The following is a 19,828-nucleotide window of genomic DNA, read 5'->3' on the forward strand; positions in this document are numbered from 1 at the left end:
CATAAACAAAACCCTTCCCCCCCCCCCCCTGCCAGCGCAGCCACTAAATTGCCGAGGCAGAAAAATATTGGCCGGGCCCCAGCTAGAACTAAAATCCCGTGAAGACTGAGTCATACACAAAACCCTATCCCCCCCTCCTCCCTAGCGCAGCCGCTAAAAAGACACTTAGGAATATAGTATAGAAGATAGAAGATAGATGGGGACTTTCTCAAATACCAAATACAATTTCTAAATACGTTTAAATATACTTTTGGAAAATACTATAACGAGAATGTTTATTTTAAAATGAATACCTTTTTATACTATTGATCATTAAAATAACACGAATAAAAATAAAATAACAAAATAATACGAAAAGTTTAAATTAAAAAGCTAAAATTATTATTACACTATATAACATATAAAGTTATAAATTTATAAAATTAATTAATATAATATAATAATACTTATGAATAATGGTTTTTATTCCTTTCAAGAGATGGCGCTTTAGACTTAAAATCAAGATGGCGCCTGAAATGGTTTGGTGCGTCGTATAACAGCATAAGCTGCAGTACCAGGTTCTTGCATAAATTAGTTCTAGTTCTTGGCGTTGTATTGATCATTCAGACTAGTGGATGGACTTTGCATTTCATCGGAAACAGCATGAGTTTCTTGTATTTCTGATTTCACCCGAAAGTTTTAGTGTGTTTCTGAAAATTCTCCAAAGCATTAGGGGTAATTTGAATGATTAAAACAACGTAAGTCAGAACAACCCCGATGTACGACATGAAAAAACTTCTGGTGATGACGAAACAGCCGCCAACAGTCATGCCCTTGGGTTCCGTGCTCATTTGGTGTAGCAGGACATTTATTTCTCCGAATACATCGTACGGTAATTTTGGATAATACATCGTGATTTCTTCCGCGAAAAGATAGCACTGGTTTAGTTTGTTTGGAATTTTAGCCGAAATGTACGAAACGATTGTGACCCATATGAATGACTGTCCGTAACGAACAGTGTACATGGCGAACGACAGCGGCGTGATGGTAGAAATATTTTGAATCAGTTCCGTCGTGCCTTGGCAAGTTCCCACTAAACACACGCCGTACCACAAAAAGAAAACGGTAGAATACATGCCATTGCCCAAAGAGATCAAATGTTTGCCAGATTTAACCCTTTTTCGGAATCGGATGACGTCGGATCTCCTCAAAGGCGCGGCTTCGTGGTCTCCTGCTTCCGCTAAAGCCGCTAGTTCCGCTAATCGGTTTTTAGTCTCTTCCAAGAAACAAATGAAGGTGCTGCAATGGAAAACGTACCCTACTTGAATCAAAGCGCCACATCCGACTATGGCCATCGTGTACAAAAGCAAATCGGTGACTATCAATTTCGTTTTAACATCGTCGGACAATTTAGTGGCGTTGCACGCGCCGAAGCACAATGTTTCGATCCAAGGGTCGCGGTTCGCGTTATACTTTTCCGTGGAAGAACTTATAAACATGACCATTATGGAGCCTAAAATGTAGATATAGCCGTAACCGAGATACCACAGCGATTTAGGCATTACCGAACGGTGTTTGCCGTCGTTGTTGTGAAATACTGTCAGGTGATTTTTCAATTGCGTGTTAAATCGTCTAAAAAGCGGACTCTTAACTAACCATAGATTTTGCGAGAGTGCCGCCGCCAGGCAAGTTGAGAAGTTGGTAGTGAAATTCCAGTCCACTTCTCCGATTCTGAAGAAATGGTATGAAACTAACAATATGTACATATGCTGGTAGACGTAGCAAAAGATTCCGGTGGATAATCCCACGAAAAATATTAAGTTTTTGGCGTAAATGTTTTCGGAAATTCGTTCAAAGAAGTAACTTTCGTTCTTCAAACGGGAAAAACTGAAGCATCGCTTATCCATGATTCCTTTCTCGACGGGTTCTAGTACTGTTGCTGGATAGCTTTCGTTAGACTGCGCGGGGATAAAAATGTAATTGCATAGCTACGGTTTATATATAAAAGCTGATGTAAGTCTAAAAATATCAAAAGAACATCTCTTGACTTCTGTATTTTTCCGAACCGGAAAATGCAGCTGGGATTGTTTGCTATAATCTCGAAAGCTCTTCAAATCGATATTTGCTGTTCCATTATTAATGGATGATCAAGGAGAGATTTCACACTATTTGCCAAACACTTGGACTAATGAAACCTTTAACACGTCATTGGTTTCTTATGAATAGTGTATATTAAGTAGTTCTGTTCTCTACTGTACCTCTGTGTGGATGGGTATTTTTGGTCTCGCAAACTGAGACCGCTCTGCTAACTTGGTATAGTACATCGGATTTTCATCTTTGATTGGAAATTTGGATCGTTTCAAATAATCTGGTGAAAGGTTTTATTCATAATATCATAATTAACATAATAACATTAATTATGACACTTCCTAAATTGTTTTAATGCTAATTTCCTGACCAAACCTTTTTCGACACTGACATTCTTACCAACCTCCGACTTGACTGGCACTTACAATGTTAGCATATGTAACATAATTACTCATAAGTGTGCCAGAAATAACGTTTTCTCAATGAGACCTTGTTGCAAGGATATGACGTAATTGACGTCACTTCCCAGTCGATGACGGTTTTATCGTCATCAAAACTATAGTTCTGGCGGGGATGGAAGGAAGTTAAAACCGGTTTTACGCGTCGTTAGTCCGTATTTTCTTTGGTGGCTGTGAAACAAGGTCTCATTTAAACAGAGGCACACTCATGAGTAATTATGACGATGTTAGTAGTATATTTCACCTTACTTATTTAACACTAGGGGCTCTGTGCTTTGAACTAAACCTAGAATTCGCAATAGCTTTGAATATCAGTTAGGTTATAATTTTTTCAAATGGACATGCTCATTGTTATTATGTTACTTGATGCTACGATATTATAGATATTCGAAATCCACCAAAGGATTGCTGATATTACGAAACTTTGAACTTTTCAACATTTTAAGTTAAATTTAATTACAAAATCAATAAGTTAGATGGGGTAAGACCACGGGGGTTAGCGATGGAAGCGAGATAGGAAATTAAAATAATTTTACATGGGCATGTAAAACTTTCTAGAGAGTCGGGACCTTTACACTATTCATACCATGAAAATTCATTTTCGTACTTGCTTGATTTTACTGTCCATTATTGTTGTGGACTCCTAAACGTGAAATGCGAGTCAATTTTACTTTTGGTAAGTTTTCATTATAGTAATTTCGTTGAGTAAAAATATCCAATGTCGAGAATTTAGACAGTTTTCAATAGAGTAAATGTATCGGCTCATATTCAATGATTTGGACAATGTGTTGAAGATATTTTGCTAGGTGAGCGCTATGTGATGTGAATTGGTCGAAACGGAGGTAAAAGAAAATTGTTATTTCTCGACTTTTCACCAAGAAGTAAAGTACCGGTCAGACTATGCAATTTTATTAGTGCCAAATTAGTTGTTCATATCCCTGTAATAATAATAATCAGCTAGGCTAATACCCAAGGCACCACCTTAGGCCTAAGTCATCGAGCGACTTACCTTTTAATTGGTCATCTTTCCATAAAAAATGGGTTTATATTAAATTTTTGTGGTTCTCAATAGTACGACAATAGTTGCTCACACTATTCTAACGATTACATATTTATTCTTGGTGCATATTTCTATACTTGGAACTGCGTCATTGGTGACGTAGGGATAAGTATAAGTACACACTTGGAGTGTCTAAGGTTGCCAATGTGTTGCGAATGCACCTAGATAAACGGGCGGACATCGAAATTTCGATCAAAGAATTTCACTTCATGCCGAATTATTTCCATAGCTACCATGGTTAAATTAAAATTAATAGAGACACTTGTACATAAAATAAATTAAAAACCACAACCTCCACTTCTTGTACAAAAAAGGTTTTATTTATAAAAACGTTATCCCTTCGGGAACATCATCATTTAGTTACCAACAGAGCGTCATCAAAGTTGGCCGTGATAGGACAATACAACTAGGGAGTCATTTAAAACAATTTCAGGAGGGGGCAGAACTTGAGTGTTTGGGGGCTGGGAAAAAAGGTTTTTTGAAAGGGCAAAAACCCGTCAAATTTAATACTTTTTGGATTTTTAATCGATATAGTTATTGAATAATTGAAATAATAACATTCAAGCCAAAACAATGAATACATGAAATGTAGTTATATGCATATTTATTCGTGAACGTTTTTAGCACGGGCCGGAAGTGGGTAAACGCTTCAATACCAAACCGTCAATCAGAAGCTCTCACCATTCGGATCTAAGGTACTACGGAGTTCTATAATATCTTGGCTTTAATCTACGTCGAATGTAAGCTCCTAGCGACTGTGACCAAACTACATAAATGCACTTCGATATTCATGGTTGAAATGAATGCACTCGTGATAACTTACATGATAATTCATAAAACGACTGTTTTATAAAATATAAACTTTATTCGTAAAATTTTAGTTAATAACGAAAATAAAATATTTTACAATAATAATCAGATAGGCAAATACCCTTGGCACCACCTTAGGTCCAAGTCATCTAACGACTTTTAATGCCTTTTAACTAGGTGGCTGGGTATTTCGTTCCAGAACACAACTCTTCATATTTGAAACTTAATTATCACGTGTATCAGAAGTATATAACTTATAACCTTCCTTGTAACATCCATTTGACGAAAATATGACGGCGGAATCAAGAATTTGGAAGATACTAGAGACTGATTTGGGTACATTTGTTCGAATTTCATTCGTCCGAACGGTGGTACAAATGTCCGAATGATCATATGTCCGAATGCCGGAAAACAGGATCGTATGTCCGAAAACGTATTTCATTTGCCCGAAAAATTTATCACAAATTTTGTTAATATAAGAAAGTAGTAACATTAACGTGAACCTAACCTAACCTAAAATATCCACAACATTCAACGCAATTCTCACTTACTATATCAGCCAAAGGAAAAATGGACATAATAGGATAAAATGATTAGACATTATAAAAAAAACAGCAATAAGAAATATTAATTTAGCGACAGAATTCGGACAAGTGATACTACCGATTCGGACGAATGAAACAAACAAGTTGTCCAATTCGAACAATTGAAACATTTGTTATTTCGGCGGTTCGGACGAATGAAATTCGAACATTTGTTCCACCGTTCGGACGATTGAAATTCGAACAAATGTACCTCCCCCCTAAAGACTAGCAGACGCAGAAAAAGGTTATACGTTTTGAATATAAACCGAATGGGAGTCTTATCATATCTTCTGTTATATTATAAACATTAACATATGCATATTGATTAACAATTAGTCCATGGAAACCAATTATAGAGACTATACATGTAGAAAGACTCAATGTTAATGTGTTAAGTAAATAAAGTTAAAGCGACTTTCAAGGAGGGTATGAGGGGTCGATTCGAAAAACGTCACTGAAACGTCATCAGAGTGGTACTTTGTAAATGCGACGAACGACGACCAAATGACGTATTTTAATGGGTTTCAGTGAAGATTATGATGAGTACGTCAGGATATCGCGAAGATTATTATTAGTATGTCAGGATTACGCGAAGATTATGATGCGTACGGCAGGATTACGCGAAGATTATGATGAGTATGTCAGTATTACGCGAAGATTATGATGCGTACGTCAGGATAACGCGAAGATTATGATGAGTACGTCAGGATAACGCGAAGGTTATGATGAGTACGTCAGGATAACAGGAAGATTATGATACGTACGTCAAGATTACGCGAAGATTATGATGAGTACGTCAGGATAACGCAAGGATTATTATGCGTATATCAGGTTAACGCGACAGTGCCGTAGCAAGGGGGGCGGTATTTTTAATATAAGCTATCTCTGGAAATAGGTAGAGGAGAGATATACTGAAATCTGGTGTTACTGGTGTATATTGGGCTTTGGTTGCATGACCTTTGGCTATGGCCGCCATGCTGATATGCTTTTTTTTTCTAATTGTTAAAAGCTGCCAAGTCCCTATTGAAAGGGGCAGCAAACTCAGGGACCACCCCGGGTGGAAAAAGGTCTGGGTACGCCACTGTTACGCGAAGACACCGAAATTAGACGAAGAGTACACCGAGATTTTAGTGGAGTAGGCAGATTACGCGAAGAACACTCCGAGATTACACGAAAGGTTCAGCGAGATTACGCAGAGTACGTAAAGAGTACACGGAGTACGTAGAGATTACGTCGAGATTATCCCGATATTACGTACTCAACACGAGAAACCATTTGTACGGAGTGATTAGCCCTTTGGAATCATGTCATTCAAGATTTGATGATGACGGCAGATAAATGCCACTTGCGACCTCATCTAAGGCTTGGTCGTCAAAAGTAAAATCAATAATTTCGTGATAGGCTTTCAAATATTTCATTTTAGCACCGATATAAGGCGGTGACTATATCAAAACTGTCTTATTTAACTTGTACTATGAAGGTTTAGGTGTCACTTCTAAATACATTGACAGTTAGTGGTGCACCCATAAATTAATTAAAATGGCGGGACAGGTGGTTTGTGGAACGCCTGGCTGAAAAGTAATAAGTTAAACAATTCTATGTAAATCCGTATGTTCTGAACGGGGCCAGGGACCCCCGCTTGGGTGCGCCACTGTTGACAATTTACAGAGTATGTGGCACAGTTAACGAAAGATTATGAAACTGGCTTTGTGACCTTGGATCATGTTTTTGCGAGTCCACTTACAAATCCTAAAACATAGGGTTTATGCACCATAGTAGCTGTTGCAGAGTTAGTGTTGTTTCTTTACTTTCAGAGTGATATAGGTGAGTACAATGAAGATACTGGTCCATAATATTGAAGCCACGAAAGCCAAGTAGACAGTCTGATGGCTGATATCCCATCCCCTGCACATAATGGCCCTCAGGGCCTCCACTGGCATCGTGATAGGAAAGTAATACGATATGCGCCTTAAAAATCGAGGCATGCCCTCTAGTGGCCACAAGAAACCTAAAAATGTACATCGAAATATTCCATCACACATTTTCGCAAAGGATCAAAATTCTAGTAAGCCTTATACCACGGATAGCGTAGTCAGAGGTACGATAATTACCGTACAAGTCGATATTTTCTAGTCAATTTTTAGACGACGATAATTTCAATGGTGTAATATATTCTCGGTAATTTTTCCTGATCGTGCGATTATGTACGATAATTTTCGAATTAATTAAGTAGAAAACAGGTTAAAATTATTACCGCTAATATTAGACAGGTTAAGAAAACCTCCAACAGGGTTTAAGTGTCGTTCAATTTGGGATTTCTTCGACGATTACTAATTACAGTATTCCTCCAAAATTCTAAAATACTGCTAATTATATTTGGCAAATATAATTAGCAGTAAATCAATTATAATACCTTTGAGGAATTTATAGATAGCCAAATTTGGCAATTTATAATTTCCTTGGTATTATTATTTGATTTTTAGGGCCTATTAACACTGGTATGATTTCTAATTAGATAAATATCATAATAAGAAATCCTTTAATTATAATCAGCTAGGCTTATTCACAACGCACCATCTTAGGCCTTTAGAAGTCAACTAGCGACTTTTAATGCCTTTATATCAGGCAGGGGCGTAGGAACCGGGAGGGGCAGGGGGGGGGCAATGCCCCTCCCTAGAATTATGTTGGGAGGGGCAACTAATGTTATTGCCCCCTCCAACATTTTGGTCAGTTGAAATTTTCAAAAGGCTCAAATTATTATTTTAAAAGCATATACAGTTTATAGAACCTCAACTGTGTTTAAATTTCAGTCTTTTGCCGCCAATTTACATAGTAGTAAACAGTACACATGCATTCGGAGAAGCTACACCCCATTAAAAATTCAAAACCATTCTCCAGACCATTTTTCGTTTCTCTTTGCCCCCTCCAACTTCTAGAACGTTCCTACGCCTATGATATCAGGTGTCACAGGTGATTTGGTAATTCTGAGTAAGAGGGTGGTGACCTGATCTTCATGCCACGTGAGCATTACACTAGCTATCACCGCTAACCTCGACACATTTTCTAGCGGAGATTCAACCCGGAATGAAGTGGATAAGATCGAAATGTTACCGGAAAAGCTCATATTCGTGTACAGAGTTGAAATGACAATCATGATGGCAGCATTTTCATTTGAGGTAACAGCGGAAATAAGAAATCCTGTTGAAGAAAATTAGTTTAACAGAGTGGTTAAATAAAGGTTAAATCCATAGACTAATAAAGCAACGCTATATAGATAGGAACGTCGAATACGGCGAATCGTTCGCCGCGACGGCAGCGCTCCTAGTGTGTAGACCTGGACATTATTAGTTTTCTTTTCTCGTTCGGAGAGTGTGTACCTGCCTAAAGTACAATAAAATGATTTTTTTCGGTTATAAATGTTGAATTTTTGTTTTAAAAGGATTAATTGTTTAGGCATATTAATAAATAAAAATGTAAGACTATCCTAGATTTATAATTCTTTAATTTAAAATATGTATATAAAAAAATTAGATCCTTTTTAGGTTTAAAAGTGTTAAATTTTTTTAAAATGAGTAGAAATAAAAATGTTAAATCCATTATGTGACTATAAAATTTCTAAAATATAAAAATACTCTGATCTAAAAGCAGTGACAAGCTCTATAAAAGTTGTCCAGGTCTGACCACTAGATGGCACCACCTAGTTTTTTTTTTTAACATTGACGTTCCTGTCTATGTAGCTTTATTAGTCTATGGTTAAATCCGTTTGAAGCTAATCAAAAAACTGTTTTGACTATAGGCTATTTGACCGCAGAAAAAAAGCGCTATCAGCTTTTGTGTTGTATAAAGGTCTATTCACACGAGCCAACTTTTTGATCCAACTAGATGAGTCAACTTTGAGTTGAGTAAACTAGTTGGTTCGTGTGAATAAAAGTTCGATGAGTTGATCCACCAAAAAAGTACGCGAGAAAAAAATGGATCACTGATCCATTTTTGCTGACTCAGCATTTTGATTTGAAAAGTTGGCTCGTGTGAAAAGGCCTTAAGTCGGAAAATTTTACAGAAAATTTTCCGCATTTTTCCTAAAAAAATATTTTCATTCCATGATTGTTTTAAATTTCTCGGAATTTTCATCTAATTTTTTCGAATAAAAAAGTAAAACTTAACCCTTAGACTGGGCTAGAATAAAAACGCTTAAAAAGTAATATATGTTCCAATTTTTTATATTTCTGATTTGCGGAAAATTAACAACTCTATAACGGCCAATATTGGAATCCTTTTTAAGATGGGGTGTTTTTTGTTTGGACAAGTGATTTTTTTACGAAAACTACTTAAGGTAGAAATTTGAAATTTTTATGGTTAAGTAAATACACCGGGCGACATTGATTGGCGAAATTTTATCGTTTTCTGAAAATATTTTTACATTTGGAAACATTATTTTTGTTCACCACTAACGTCGTAAGTGCTAAATCAATTTTGTCCATTGAGAATTTGAATAGCATCTTCTGAAACCTACGAATTATACCTTTCATTGAAAAACGTGACTGGAAAAATTGACAAGTTGGGCAAGCCAAAATAAACTTGTTTGATCCGGGAAAGAAATAGCAAAGATATGCCCACATTCACGTATCATGCGAATTGACGGAAACTAGAATACCTGTACTAGTTTTAATAAAACGTAATGCAGAATAGTTTGCACATTCAAAAACCGAATTCGGGTTTTATTAAATACAATAATTTATTTTATTTGACAAATTTTACTGAAATTGTTATATTTACCCAATTTTACTCGTATAGCCCAATTTTGCTTAAATTGCTCGATTTACTCTTATTTACCCACTTTTACTTAAATTGCTCGATTTACTCATATTTACCCTCTTTTACTTAAATTGCTCGATTTACTCATATTTACCCACTTTTACTTAAATTCCTCGATTTACTCATATTTAACCACTTTTACTTAAATTGCTCACTCATATTTAACCACTTTTACTTAAATTGCTCACTCATATTTAACCACTTTTACTTAAATTGCTCACTCATATTTAACCACTTTTACTTAAATTGCTCACTCATATTTAACCACTTTTACTTAAAATGCTCGATTTACTCAATTTTACTTAAATTTACCCAAATATTTATAAATTTTAAAGGGGAATTGTCACCACCCTAAAATTGGTTAAAAATCATTTAAATGTAAGAGGCCGTCCGAAAATGGTTATACAAAAAAATTCATGTGAATATTTTAGTGTTTGATTTATTATTAGCAACCAAATTTCGTGTCCCCCCCGACTCGAGAATCTCAGAACCGCTTGGTTGAACCTAACTGCAGGGCCATCTCGTGAACGAAATATTATTTTTCTGGTTTTATCGTTTTTCGGTCGGAACTGTCGTCTGCTACCACATTCTCCTTGGCTTTTTAACCGATTTATATTCGTAGATTGTAGTTTATCGTGTTTTTAAAATGCCTTACACGCCGCCCGTTCTCAAATTTTTGCCGCTTCATTCTTTTGGCGCTGCACGTAGGTTCAACCGCGATTTCTGAAATTTTTCGAGCCGTTTGATGCGGAAAAAGTAGCGTCATACTTTCCCAATAACTATAAAATTTCAGGGACATAATCATTAATATATTTTCTATCATTATGTAAAAAAACCTCGTAAACTTTGGGTTTGGTGACAATTCCCCTTTAAGTATAGATTTTGCCCCAAAAAAATTATAAATTTTGAATATTTTCAAATTCCGTGAAATTCTCATGCTATTTTAAATGGGAAAATTCTCAATCTTAGTAGTCAAAAACATTTGCGGTTGCCATGGAAAAACGAAAGCCCATTGTAACTTTTACCTCTAGCTAGTTTCAAGTTACATTAAGATCTACTTATCCCCAGAGTTTGAAACAAACCGGAGATTAACACCTCGGGTAGTTTGCATGTCAGTCCTTGGTGAAGCGTAGCTCTGTATGGATGGTACCTATATTTGCGTAAAATTTTCCAAACACGGTTTATACTGCAACCTAAATTGGCACATCTTCTTCGAGGGTATGCGGCAAAATGTGCAAGAACTGTGTGTGTGTTTTTTTATATGTACAAGTTGGTGTCGGCCAAACAAGAGCTGTGTTCTCAAAGTCAAAATTAGGCTGACCCAATCGTGACTCTTCTTGGATTACGTCCACCTTTTCCAAAATACAGTACAACAATTTCGGTACCCGCTGCTCTTGAATAACGAACCATAATTCGAAAGATCGACGATGTCGATGATGTTAATCAAAAAGTGACCTAAAATGTACGTGAACTTTAAACCATTTGTCTAATTAGATGTTTCAAAATCATTTTCCAAGTTTTTTAAATGTTAAGAAACGTTCGCAACAAAATAATGATTGAAATTTTAAATGAGTAAGCTATGCTTTCGTAATAAAGTGCGCGACTATCGCATTCCAGGATCAAACAAGTTTATTTTGACTTATTCAACTTGTCAATTTTTCAAGTCGCGTTTTTCAGTCTAAATAGTTTTTTTTCCATCGAACAAAGGTATTCGTAGGTTTCAGATGATGCTCTACAAATTCTCAATTGATAAAATATACCTAGCACCTAGAGGTGAAAAAATAATTTTTTTAAAAGTGTAGTAGTAGTTTTCGTAAAAAATCACTTGTCCGAACATTAAAAATTACCTGTATACTAGAGGTTATATTCCCTTTAAAGCAAGACAATTGTCGGCTTGAAGTGAAGTGGCTTCGACATCAAAACAAGACAGTTAAGCTACATTTTTACCCAAGAGGCGAATACTTATAGGTACCCCTCGCGTTGATTGGATCGTTTGTAAATTGGCCAATAACATGAACTAAGGTAATTTTAAACAATATTTTTACATGGGATATATAATTTAGGTTAAAGTCCACTAAATAGAGTATAAGTTGTCTAACTATAATACTCTACAATGTTTCTCTGACGACGTTATTGTTTTTCTATTTTGAATTTTAGATTCCTTTGTCATAAATAGATGGCACCACGCTCTCCAGTAAAGTCGCGTTTTTCGAAGAATCGGAGGGAGTCATGGCCGTATGACGGGCAGGTGACGATATAATCGTAATTCCAAATCTGCCTCTCATACCTTAAAGGCAGAGCAGGCTCTCCTTATCTTTCCTTCGTGGTTTTAAGCAAAATTCTGGCCATTCTATTCTTTTAAAGCAAGTGTCGGCTCGACGTCAAGTAGCTCTTTTATTCAAAAGATGTCGCTATCGTCGACATCAAAACAAAATAGTTAAGCTACATTTCGATCCAAAAGGCGATAATTATTGGCACCCCTCACGTTGATTGGGTCGTTTATAAATTGGTCAATAACATAAATAAACAATATTTTTACATGGAATATATAATTTATGTTAAAGTCCACTAAATAGAGTATAAGTTGTCTAACTATAATAGCTCTCTGACGACGTTATCATTTGGCTATTTAAAATACTAGTTTCCTTTGCCATAAATAGATGGCACCACCCTCTCCAGTAACGTCGCGTTTTTCGAAGTATCGGATAGATTCATGGCCATCTCTATTATCAAGGGGGCCTTTTCATTATCCAGGTGGAAATGATAGAGCCGCTACTTGCTTTAAGTTTCGTGCAATCTTTAATTATTTGTAATGTTTTATATAATTTCTGATAGTAAAAAAATAAATTTTCACCAGGTCACACTCGAGTCAACCAACTCATTTTTTATTGACGTCCGTCTTTTCAGTTTGAATGGAGCCACATAGCGGCCAACGCGAGAAGTTCATTGACTGCTGGATTTTCGTTTCGATAAGCAGCCGATAAATCAAAAAGCGTCTGTCTAGCAGACGAATATCAAGCAGATTACGTGTACTAATCAAACTGAAAAGTCTAATTAGAATACTTGTAGAGAGCGAAACAAAACAAATAGAATTTTTAAAAGAACTTTGGAAAGCTTTGACAGATGCTGTTAAGATAGTTTTACCTTGGGGAAATAAAACCTACAGAAGTGGCAGTTCGGTTTCAAAATTGGCTGAAGACCCACCCTTAGAGGCGGGGATCATTTCGCCTCGCGTCATCTTTAGGCGATGGTGAAAACTAAATATAATTAAAAATATTGTTGCGGAAACTGCATAGAGATGTCACGATGTTAAAATAACTACGCCAGAGAGGGCGGGGCTTGAGCAGAACTTCCCGCTCGTTCGCCATTCCAGCAGGCTTTATTCGTCCAAGGTTTGAAGTAATGCCTTTAAAACGTTTCGTGGTAATTCAAAGAATTTAATTTTTTTCCCCGCTAGAAACGCTGTTGATTGAATTTTAGGTTGGAAGTTTGTACGAGCTGTAACGTCTTGTGAAAAATCCCCAGGTACACAAGTGGAAGATGATTCGTACAAAGACTATTCTGCCAAAGAACTCGCTGCGTACATTTTGGTAAAACACTATCGTACGTTAAGCGAATGTCGGCTCTATCATTGCCACATGTATTATGAAAAGGCCCCTATTATTAGAGATGGGCATGACTCTATCGGATTCTTAGAAAAACGCGACTTTACTGGAGAGCGTGGTGCCTTCTATTAATGGCAAAGGAAGCTGAAATTCAAAATAGCGAAATGATAACGTCGTCAGAGAGCCATTGTAGAGTATTATAGTTAGACAACTTATACTCTATTTAGTGGGCTTTAACCTAAATTATATAACCCATGTAAAAATATTGTTTAAAATTACCCTAATTTATCTTAATGGCCAATTTACAAATGATGCAATCAACGCGAGGGGTACCTATAAGTATACGCCTTTTGGGTAAAAATATAGCTGAACTGTCTGGTTTTGATGTCGGCGCTAGCGACATCTGTTGAAAAAAGAGCTACTTCACTTCAAGCCGACACTTGCTTTAAGCGAGTTCCGATTTGCCTATGTCTAAAATGGTGTACATTCAGTTACGAAAATCACTTGAGAATCGGTGTTTGCTTGATTTTGGTTAAACGAGGTCGTGTCGTCACAGGTGGTTGAGCGGTTTCTTTATTTAGTCACCACGGTTTTAAAAAATAACTACTAACAACACGCTGGTTTTTCTGATGGACATCAAATGGACATCATGACGTCCTAGCCCGATTGTACTGTAGAAATTACTCAACGATGTTTCTGATGACGTTACTGAACGTACACATGGGGATTTTAAATTACATGACATCAATTACTACCCTAAATTTTCAAAACACTTAACAGTCCTTTCAAAATTGACGTAATTATCTATCTTATTACTAGTTTGTTATTTTCTTAACTGTGAAAGTCTTCTGTTTCGTACTTACCAAATGTTAATCCCACAATTCCTTGTAATACTAGAAGCGTGTACGCTAGGAAGAGAGAGCCGAAGAGAGGCAACCCGAACACGAAAACGGGCGTAGTGATGACCAGCGGCACTTGTCCCAAGACGATGATGGTTTGGGTGAGAAACTGAGAGATGAGCAGCTGGGTGAAGGTGACCCCTGATACTCTTAGCCTGTCCTGCAGGCCACTTTTCTTCTCCAGCATGAACGTGAACAAATTGGCCAGTAGTGGCATATAGAAAGACAGGAAGACTATGGCGCCCGGCAACAAATAATCCGTAAAAGGTTCATCCTCGTATCCGTATATGGCATTCGACATCTGAATGATCATGACATCGTTAATGGGCTGACCATTTCAGGGCCTATTTTAGGGGGCAGTACCATTGAGTTGAGAATAATATAGAGCCCCAGAGCGGATTTTTTCTATAAGCTTTAGGCTTACCATTAGTGGCAACGGGACTGAAAGTCAAGGAACTTTATCATTTACCTTCTACAATGCATTCTCGTCTCGCGCCAGACTGCGCGCGCATGCAAGTCCTCGAGACATTAATGCTCTGTCAAAGGCTGTTTAGTATTGTCAACAGAAGGCGCCACGCGTACTTTGATAAAGTTTCTTGATTTTCAGTCCCGTTGCCACTAATGGTTAGCTCAAAGACTATGGGGGCTCTATATTATTATCAACTCAATGGGCAATAGTGCCGTATTTGGGTTGTTCCAAAATTGAGTAGTATCAAAAGCGACATAAGACCCAAAAGTGTGTCCACTCTACCTTTGCACCCTTTAAAATATTTACTGAGAGCTATAGTCTTACAATAGTCTAAATAACCTACTAGTATTAATAGTACTAGCAAAGGTATATTTAGTCTATGGTCTGGCCCGATTTTCTCTCATCGATTACACGCCCGTAGACATATGTTATAAATGGCCTCACTCGGCGGTGCTGGGGTGGGGAAAAGTTCCAATTTTGATGACATATTTTTATCTCCCGCTCCCTCTTTTTACTTTTTACTTTTTTGGGTCTTATGTCGCTTTTGGTACTATCCAAAAACGTTCAATTTCGAAATCATTTTGGGAAGTGGCCAAAATGGTTTTTATAAAAATATTTATGTGATTTAATTTCCAATTTTATCCTAATTTTGATTAATTTAGGTAGTTCTAGATAAAATAAATAATCAGCTAAGGCACCCAAGTCATCGAGCGACTTTTAATGCCTTTAAGCAGGTGGCCGAATTACAATACGTAGAAGGGTGGTGGCGAGCCCTTCATGCCACGCGAGCCGACAGCTCCCTGCACTAACTACTACCTCTACAAGTTTTTATGGGAAGGGGAAACCGAAGAACACGAGGGGAAACCCCTTAACTAGTGGGGAGGGAACTCTCAAACTCAACGCAGAAGGTGTAGTTCCAAATTTTCACCCAGTGCCCCAAGCTGGGATCGAACCCGCCTCCTCTTGCTGCGAGTCGAAAGTTTAACCACTCCGCCACCCCACATAATCCTTCAAATAGGCACTGAGCCATTTGCCGTTATCAGTGTACACTCTGGCTAAAATGATTGTCTGTAACAGGAATCCATACCACTACTTGGAATGCTTATCGCGGCAGATTTTCGTCTCGATGTGGCTCAAGGTTAGTAAATTTTAGGCTATAAAAGGTTGCCTCGATACGCTGTGGTTGCTAAGGGCTAAAGTTGGTAACTTCGTTGCTAACGAACATCGTGACGTCACTGAGATGAGATCCTATTGAAAATCAATGGGATCACATCTGGGTGACGTCAGCAACAGACGAATTTTCGAGGCAATCCAATAATTCTTTCAAACCGTTTCTCGATCGAGACCCCGTTGGATGTGGCTAACGGTTTTTTTGACGTCACTATGTTAACTTAACAAACAACAACGTGAGATGGGAGCGCGAGCAGAGGGGATTTTTTTTCTCTCGTAGGCAGGGCCAAAGCCGTCAGAGTGATCTTACCATACGCGATACGCCAGGATAAGCATTCCAAGTAGAGGTATGGATTCCTGTCTGTAATCATATTGTAATCTATTCGTAATCACTGTATTCCGTCACTGATTCAAAATATAATGGTTAGCTCTCGATCAGGAAACGTTTTTGAAATCCAAATTCAGATGCGATATGAGTGGTTAGCACTTTCGTTTCGCAGCAAAAGGAGCCCGGGTTCGATCCCAGCTGGTGGCACTAGGTGAAAAGACTGGAAACTCTCTGCAAGTACTATCCACGTTTGTTAAAAGGTTTTTCCTTCGAGTAGTTTAGTTTCCTCTTTCCATAAAAACTCGAAATGCATGTTATAAACATCGTTTACTATTATTATATCTTTTGCCTAAAAGAAGTGGTCATCTATAAAATACCATAAGTTACATATAAACTGTAAGTATGACACTGGGTGTCAATTTCCATTAATATAATCGTTGTCAGTTTCAAGTATATGATGAACTATTGAATCCGAACATAAAATTTATTATTAACATTTCGTCTCTAGAATTTGGGTCCTAAAACCTTTTTGGGTAGATGCTATCGTAATCAACCTACATTTTCTGATTATTGTTATAATTATGAACTTTAATTTCGCTAGACAAAAGAAATAAAAAACAGTGACTACAAAATTTCCCTATAATGGATTTTACTAATCAGAAAAGACGGAGTAAGGAAAAATTTCTGTACAAGTTCGTATCTATTTCTTCTTAGCAAGACTATGTTGAGACGATAGGTGGGCATCATGGTCGAATACGCCTTTCTATAAAGTAACATTGGCCTTCTTGTTTTGATGTATCGGGCGCGTCACTCGTGACGTAGAAGTGACGTTTCACTTTGAAAATTCGACTAGTGGCTCTTTTTATAAAGATCTATAACCTTCAAAACTGAACTGAACTCCTAGGTATCTCGTGACGAGAGCGATACATTAAAACAAGTTCGGCAAGCGTAATGACTTTATAGAAAGGCTTATTAAAAGAAAAACGGTGTGCGCTTTAATTGCGTCGGGACCGGGCTGATTTGATTTTGTCACAAAATTTAAACTTTTTTTTTCTAATATTGTGCATACCACTGGTAAATAGTGGTAAATAATGGTAAATATGGTAGAAAATGATTAATAGTCATAAATATGGTAAATAATAATAAAAACTGATAAATGATGGTAAATAGTGATAAATAGTATTAAATAATGGTAAAGTGGTAAATATGGTAAATAGTGGTAAATATGGTAAAAATTGTAAATAATAATAAATAGTGATAAATGATGGTAAATAATGGTAAATATGTTCAATAATGCTAAATAATGCTAAATAGTGGTAAATATAGTAAATAATAATAAATAGTGATAAATGATGGTAAATAGTAATAAATAATGGTAAATAGTGGTAAATAATGGTAAATAATAATAAATAGTGGTAAATAATGATAAATAGTGGTAACTAATGATAAATAGTGGTAACTAATGATAAATTATGGTAAATAGTGGTAACTAATGATAAATAATGGTACGTAGTGTTAAATATGAATAATGGAAAATGTTGGTTTATATTGTATGATAATATGTGAAATTAAGAAAATCATTGAAAAAAGGAATATATCAACTTGAGAAGATTTGAAACTTTATTTTAATAACTCTACAAGTCTGTTCTAAATCATAATGGTTTTATCTCCTTAAATGTAGTTTTAATTTTTAATTTCTGTAAACAATTCATGGAAATATAATAGGTGGTTTTTTTTCGCTTGTCCGGGGACAAAAAAACTTTTTACCCTAAGACGTTTTATTCGCCTGTTCTCGGGTTAAGATTTACCCTGTCCCGAATTTTGTTCGCTTGTTCCGGAGTATTAGGGTTACACTTTTTACTCCTCCTCGAAAGGAGGTGTAGAGGGAGTAATCTAGTTTGGTCGTCTGCTTAAATTTCGTTGCACGAAAATATGACGGGAAACTTTTTGTAAATAACCTTTAACCTTTAACTACTCCCTTCCTACTCCAACTCGTTTTTTTCGTCAAGACAGAATTGAAGTAAAATGACGTCATATGGCTACACTTTTTAACCTTCTCAAAAAACCCAGAACAGGCGAAAAAAAACCACCTATTATAAGCCATGATCTACCATTATTTACCATTTTTATCATTTTATACCATAACGTTATTTTCCACTTCCTTAACTATGTAAAAATTTTGGAGGTATGCACACACCAACGTTTTCCCGGAGTTGGCAACGACTTTTTCGTCTGGGAATAACAATTGGAAAGACCTTGACCCCGAAATTACGACACAACCACTCAAACGCCCCTGAATTATAACAGCGCCATAAACCTTAAAATTTTAAAATGTATTTCAAAACTATGCCTAAAAACCCTGGTTTTCACTTGGCGGAAAATCAGGGCGGAAATAAAGCGATTTCTTTCTGGCAGCGAGTTCGTCGGTTTTCGTCTGATAGTGGAGATTTAAGCCTAGGCCTAAAAATGGATGATTTATCTGATCATAATAGTGAACTATTGATTAAAGCTCATGTAAGCATTTTAAATTTAATGTTATTTTACATGATCTATCGTGTTCAAAGAAATATGAGTTATGAAAGATCGGTTTGTGTGAAAGAAACATACTGGAAAAGAAGGCAACAAGGGTATAAAAAAAAACACGTTCCAAAATTCACAGAAAAGCACGTGGCCGAGTTCCGGATGCAAGAAGCGGGAAATTAACCATCCCCCTGACGTCACAGTCACCTTTCGAAAATGGTTTTTGATTGGTTGAAAAAGAGCGAAATCGCCCAACTGAGCGAAAAATATAGAAACGAAAATCGCCACACAAAACCGAAAACCGACGGAATTTCCGCCCGGCGTCGACGGAAATTTTCGCCCATTTTCCGTCGACGCCGGGCTTTTTCGCCCAAAAACCACCAAGTGAAAACCAGGCTTTAGTTTACATCTAAGAAACTAAGCAAACTATTATAAATGAAAAACAGTATAAATAAAACTGTTACGTAACATTTGAAAGGGAAAAAACAGGGACCTTCCCGTTTCCACAAAATTGAGGTCGTTATGAATCGCAATTAAAAATTCACATTAATTATAACGCGAATTGGAAATGCGAAGTTTGTGTTATTCTAGAACGTTCCACAATTTATTTAAAATTCATTTATAAATAATATATTTGATTATAGTTATTAGAGGTACTTATCCACCGACGGGAAATATTGACAATTCGTACTTGAATTTAATGTTAAATAATACAACATATTATCGGTACTTACCTCTATTGGAAAACTGGATATGTCCTCCAAATGCGTGAGTAGAAGTACTTCTTTAAAAAACTTGCCGTAGGACTTCAATACGCTATGATATATTAAAGCAAATAGGACGCTATCTAAAAACACAAAATAAAGAAATTTAAGAAATTTTAAACATAAACTATTTGTTTCTCATTATTAGAGACGGCCATGAATCTACCCGATTTTTTTGAAAAACGTGACTTTACTGGAGAGCCTGGTGCCATCTATTTATGGAAAAGGAAGCTAAAATTCAAAATAGCCAAATGATAACGTCATCAGAGAGCCATTGCA

General features: G+C 36.6%; 1 protein-coding gene across 1 annotated transcript in view; it reads right to left on the minus strand.

Moving 5' to 3' along the window:
* Nucleotides 1-4,430: 4,430 nt before the first annotated feature.
* Nucleotides 4,431-19,828, minus strand: part of LOC149956053 (ABC transporter G family member 20-like) — a 75,933-nt gene continuing 60,535 nt past the window's right edge. Inside the window, exons 10-13 of the mRNA XM_090166749.1 lie at nucleotides 19,520-19,632; nucleotides 14,263-14,599; nucleotides 8,091-8,177; nucleotides 4,431-6,987 (exon numbers count right to left, since the gene is read on the minus strand). Coding sequence (XP_090022875.1) covers nucleotides 6,770-6,987; nucleotides 8,091-8,177; nucleotides 14,263-14,599; nucleotides 19,520-19,632 — 755 coding nt within the window. The 3' untranslated portion in view covers nucleotides 4,431-6,769. The remainder of the gene's footprint in view (nucleotides 6,988-8,090; nucleotides 8,178-14,262; nucleotides 14,600-19,519; nucleotides 19,633-19,828) is intronic.

This window comes from Leiobunum rupestre, chromosome 2, assembly GCF_980474605.1.
Source record: "Leiobunum rupestre chromosome 2, qqLeiRupe1.1.hap1, whole genome shotgun sequence".
NCBI classification, from domain to species: Eukaryota; Metazoa; Arthropoda; class Arachnida; order Opiliones; family Sclerosomatidae; genus Leiobunum; species Leiobunum rupestre.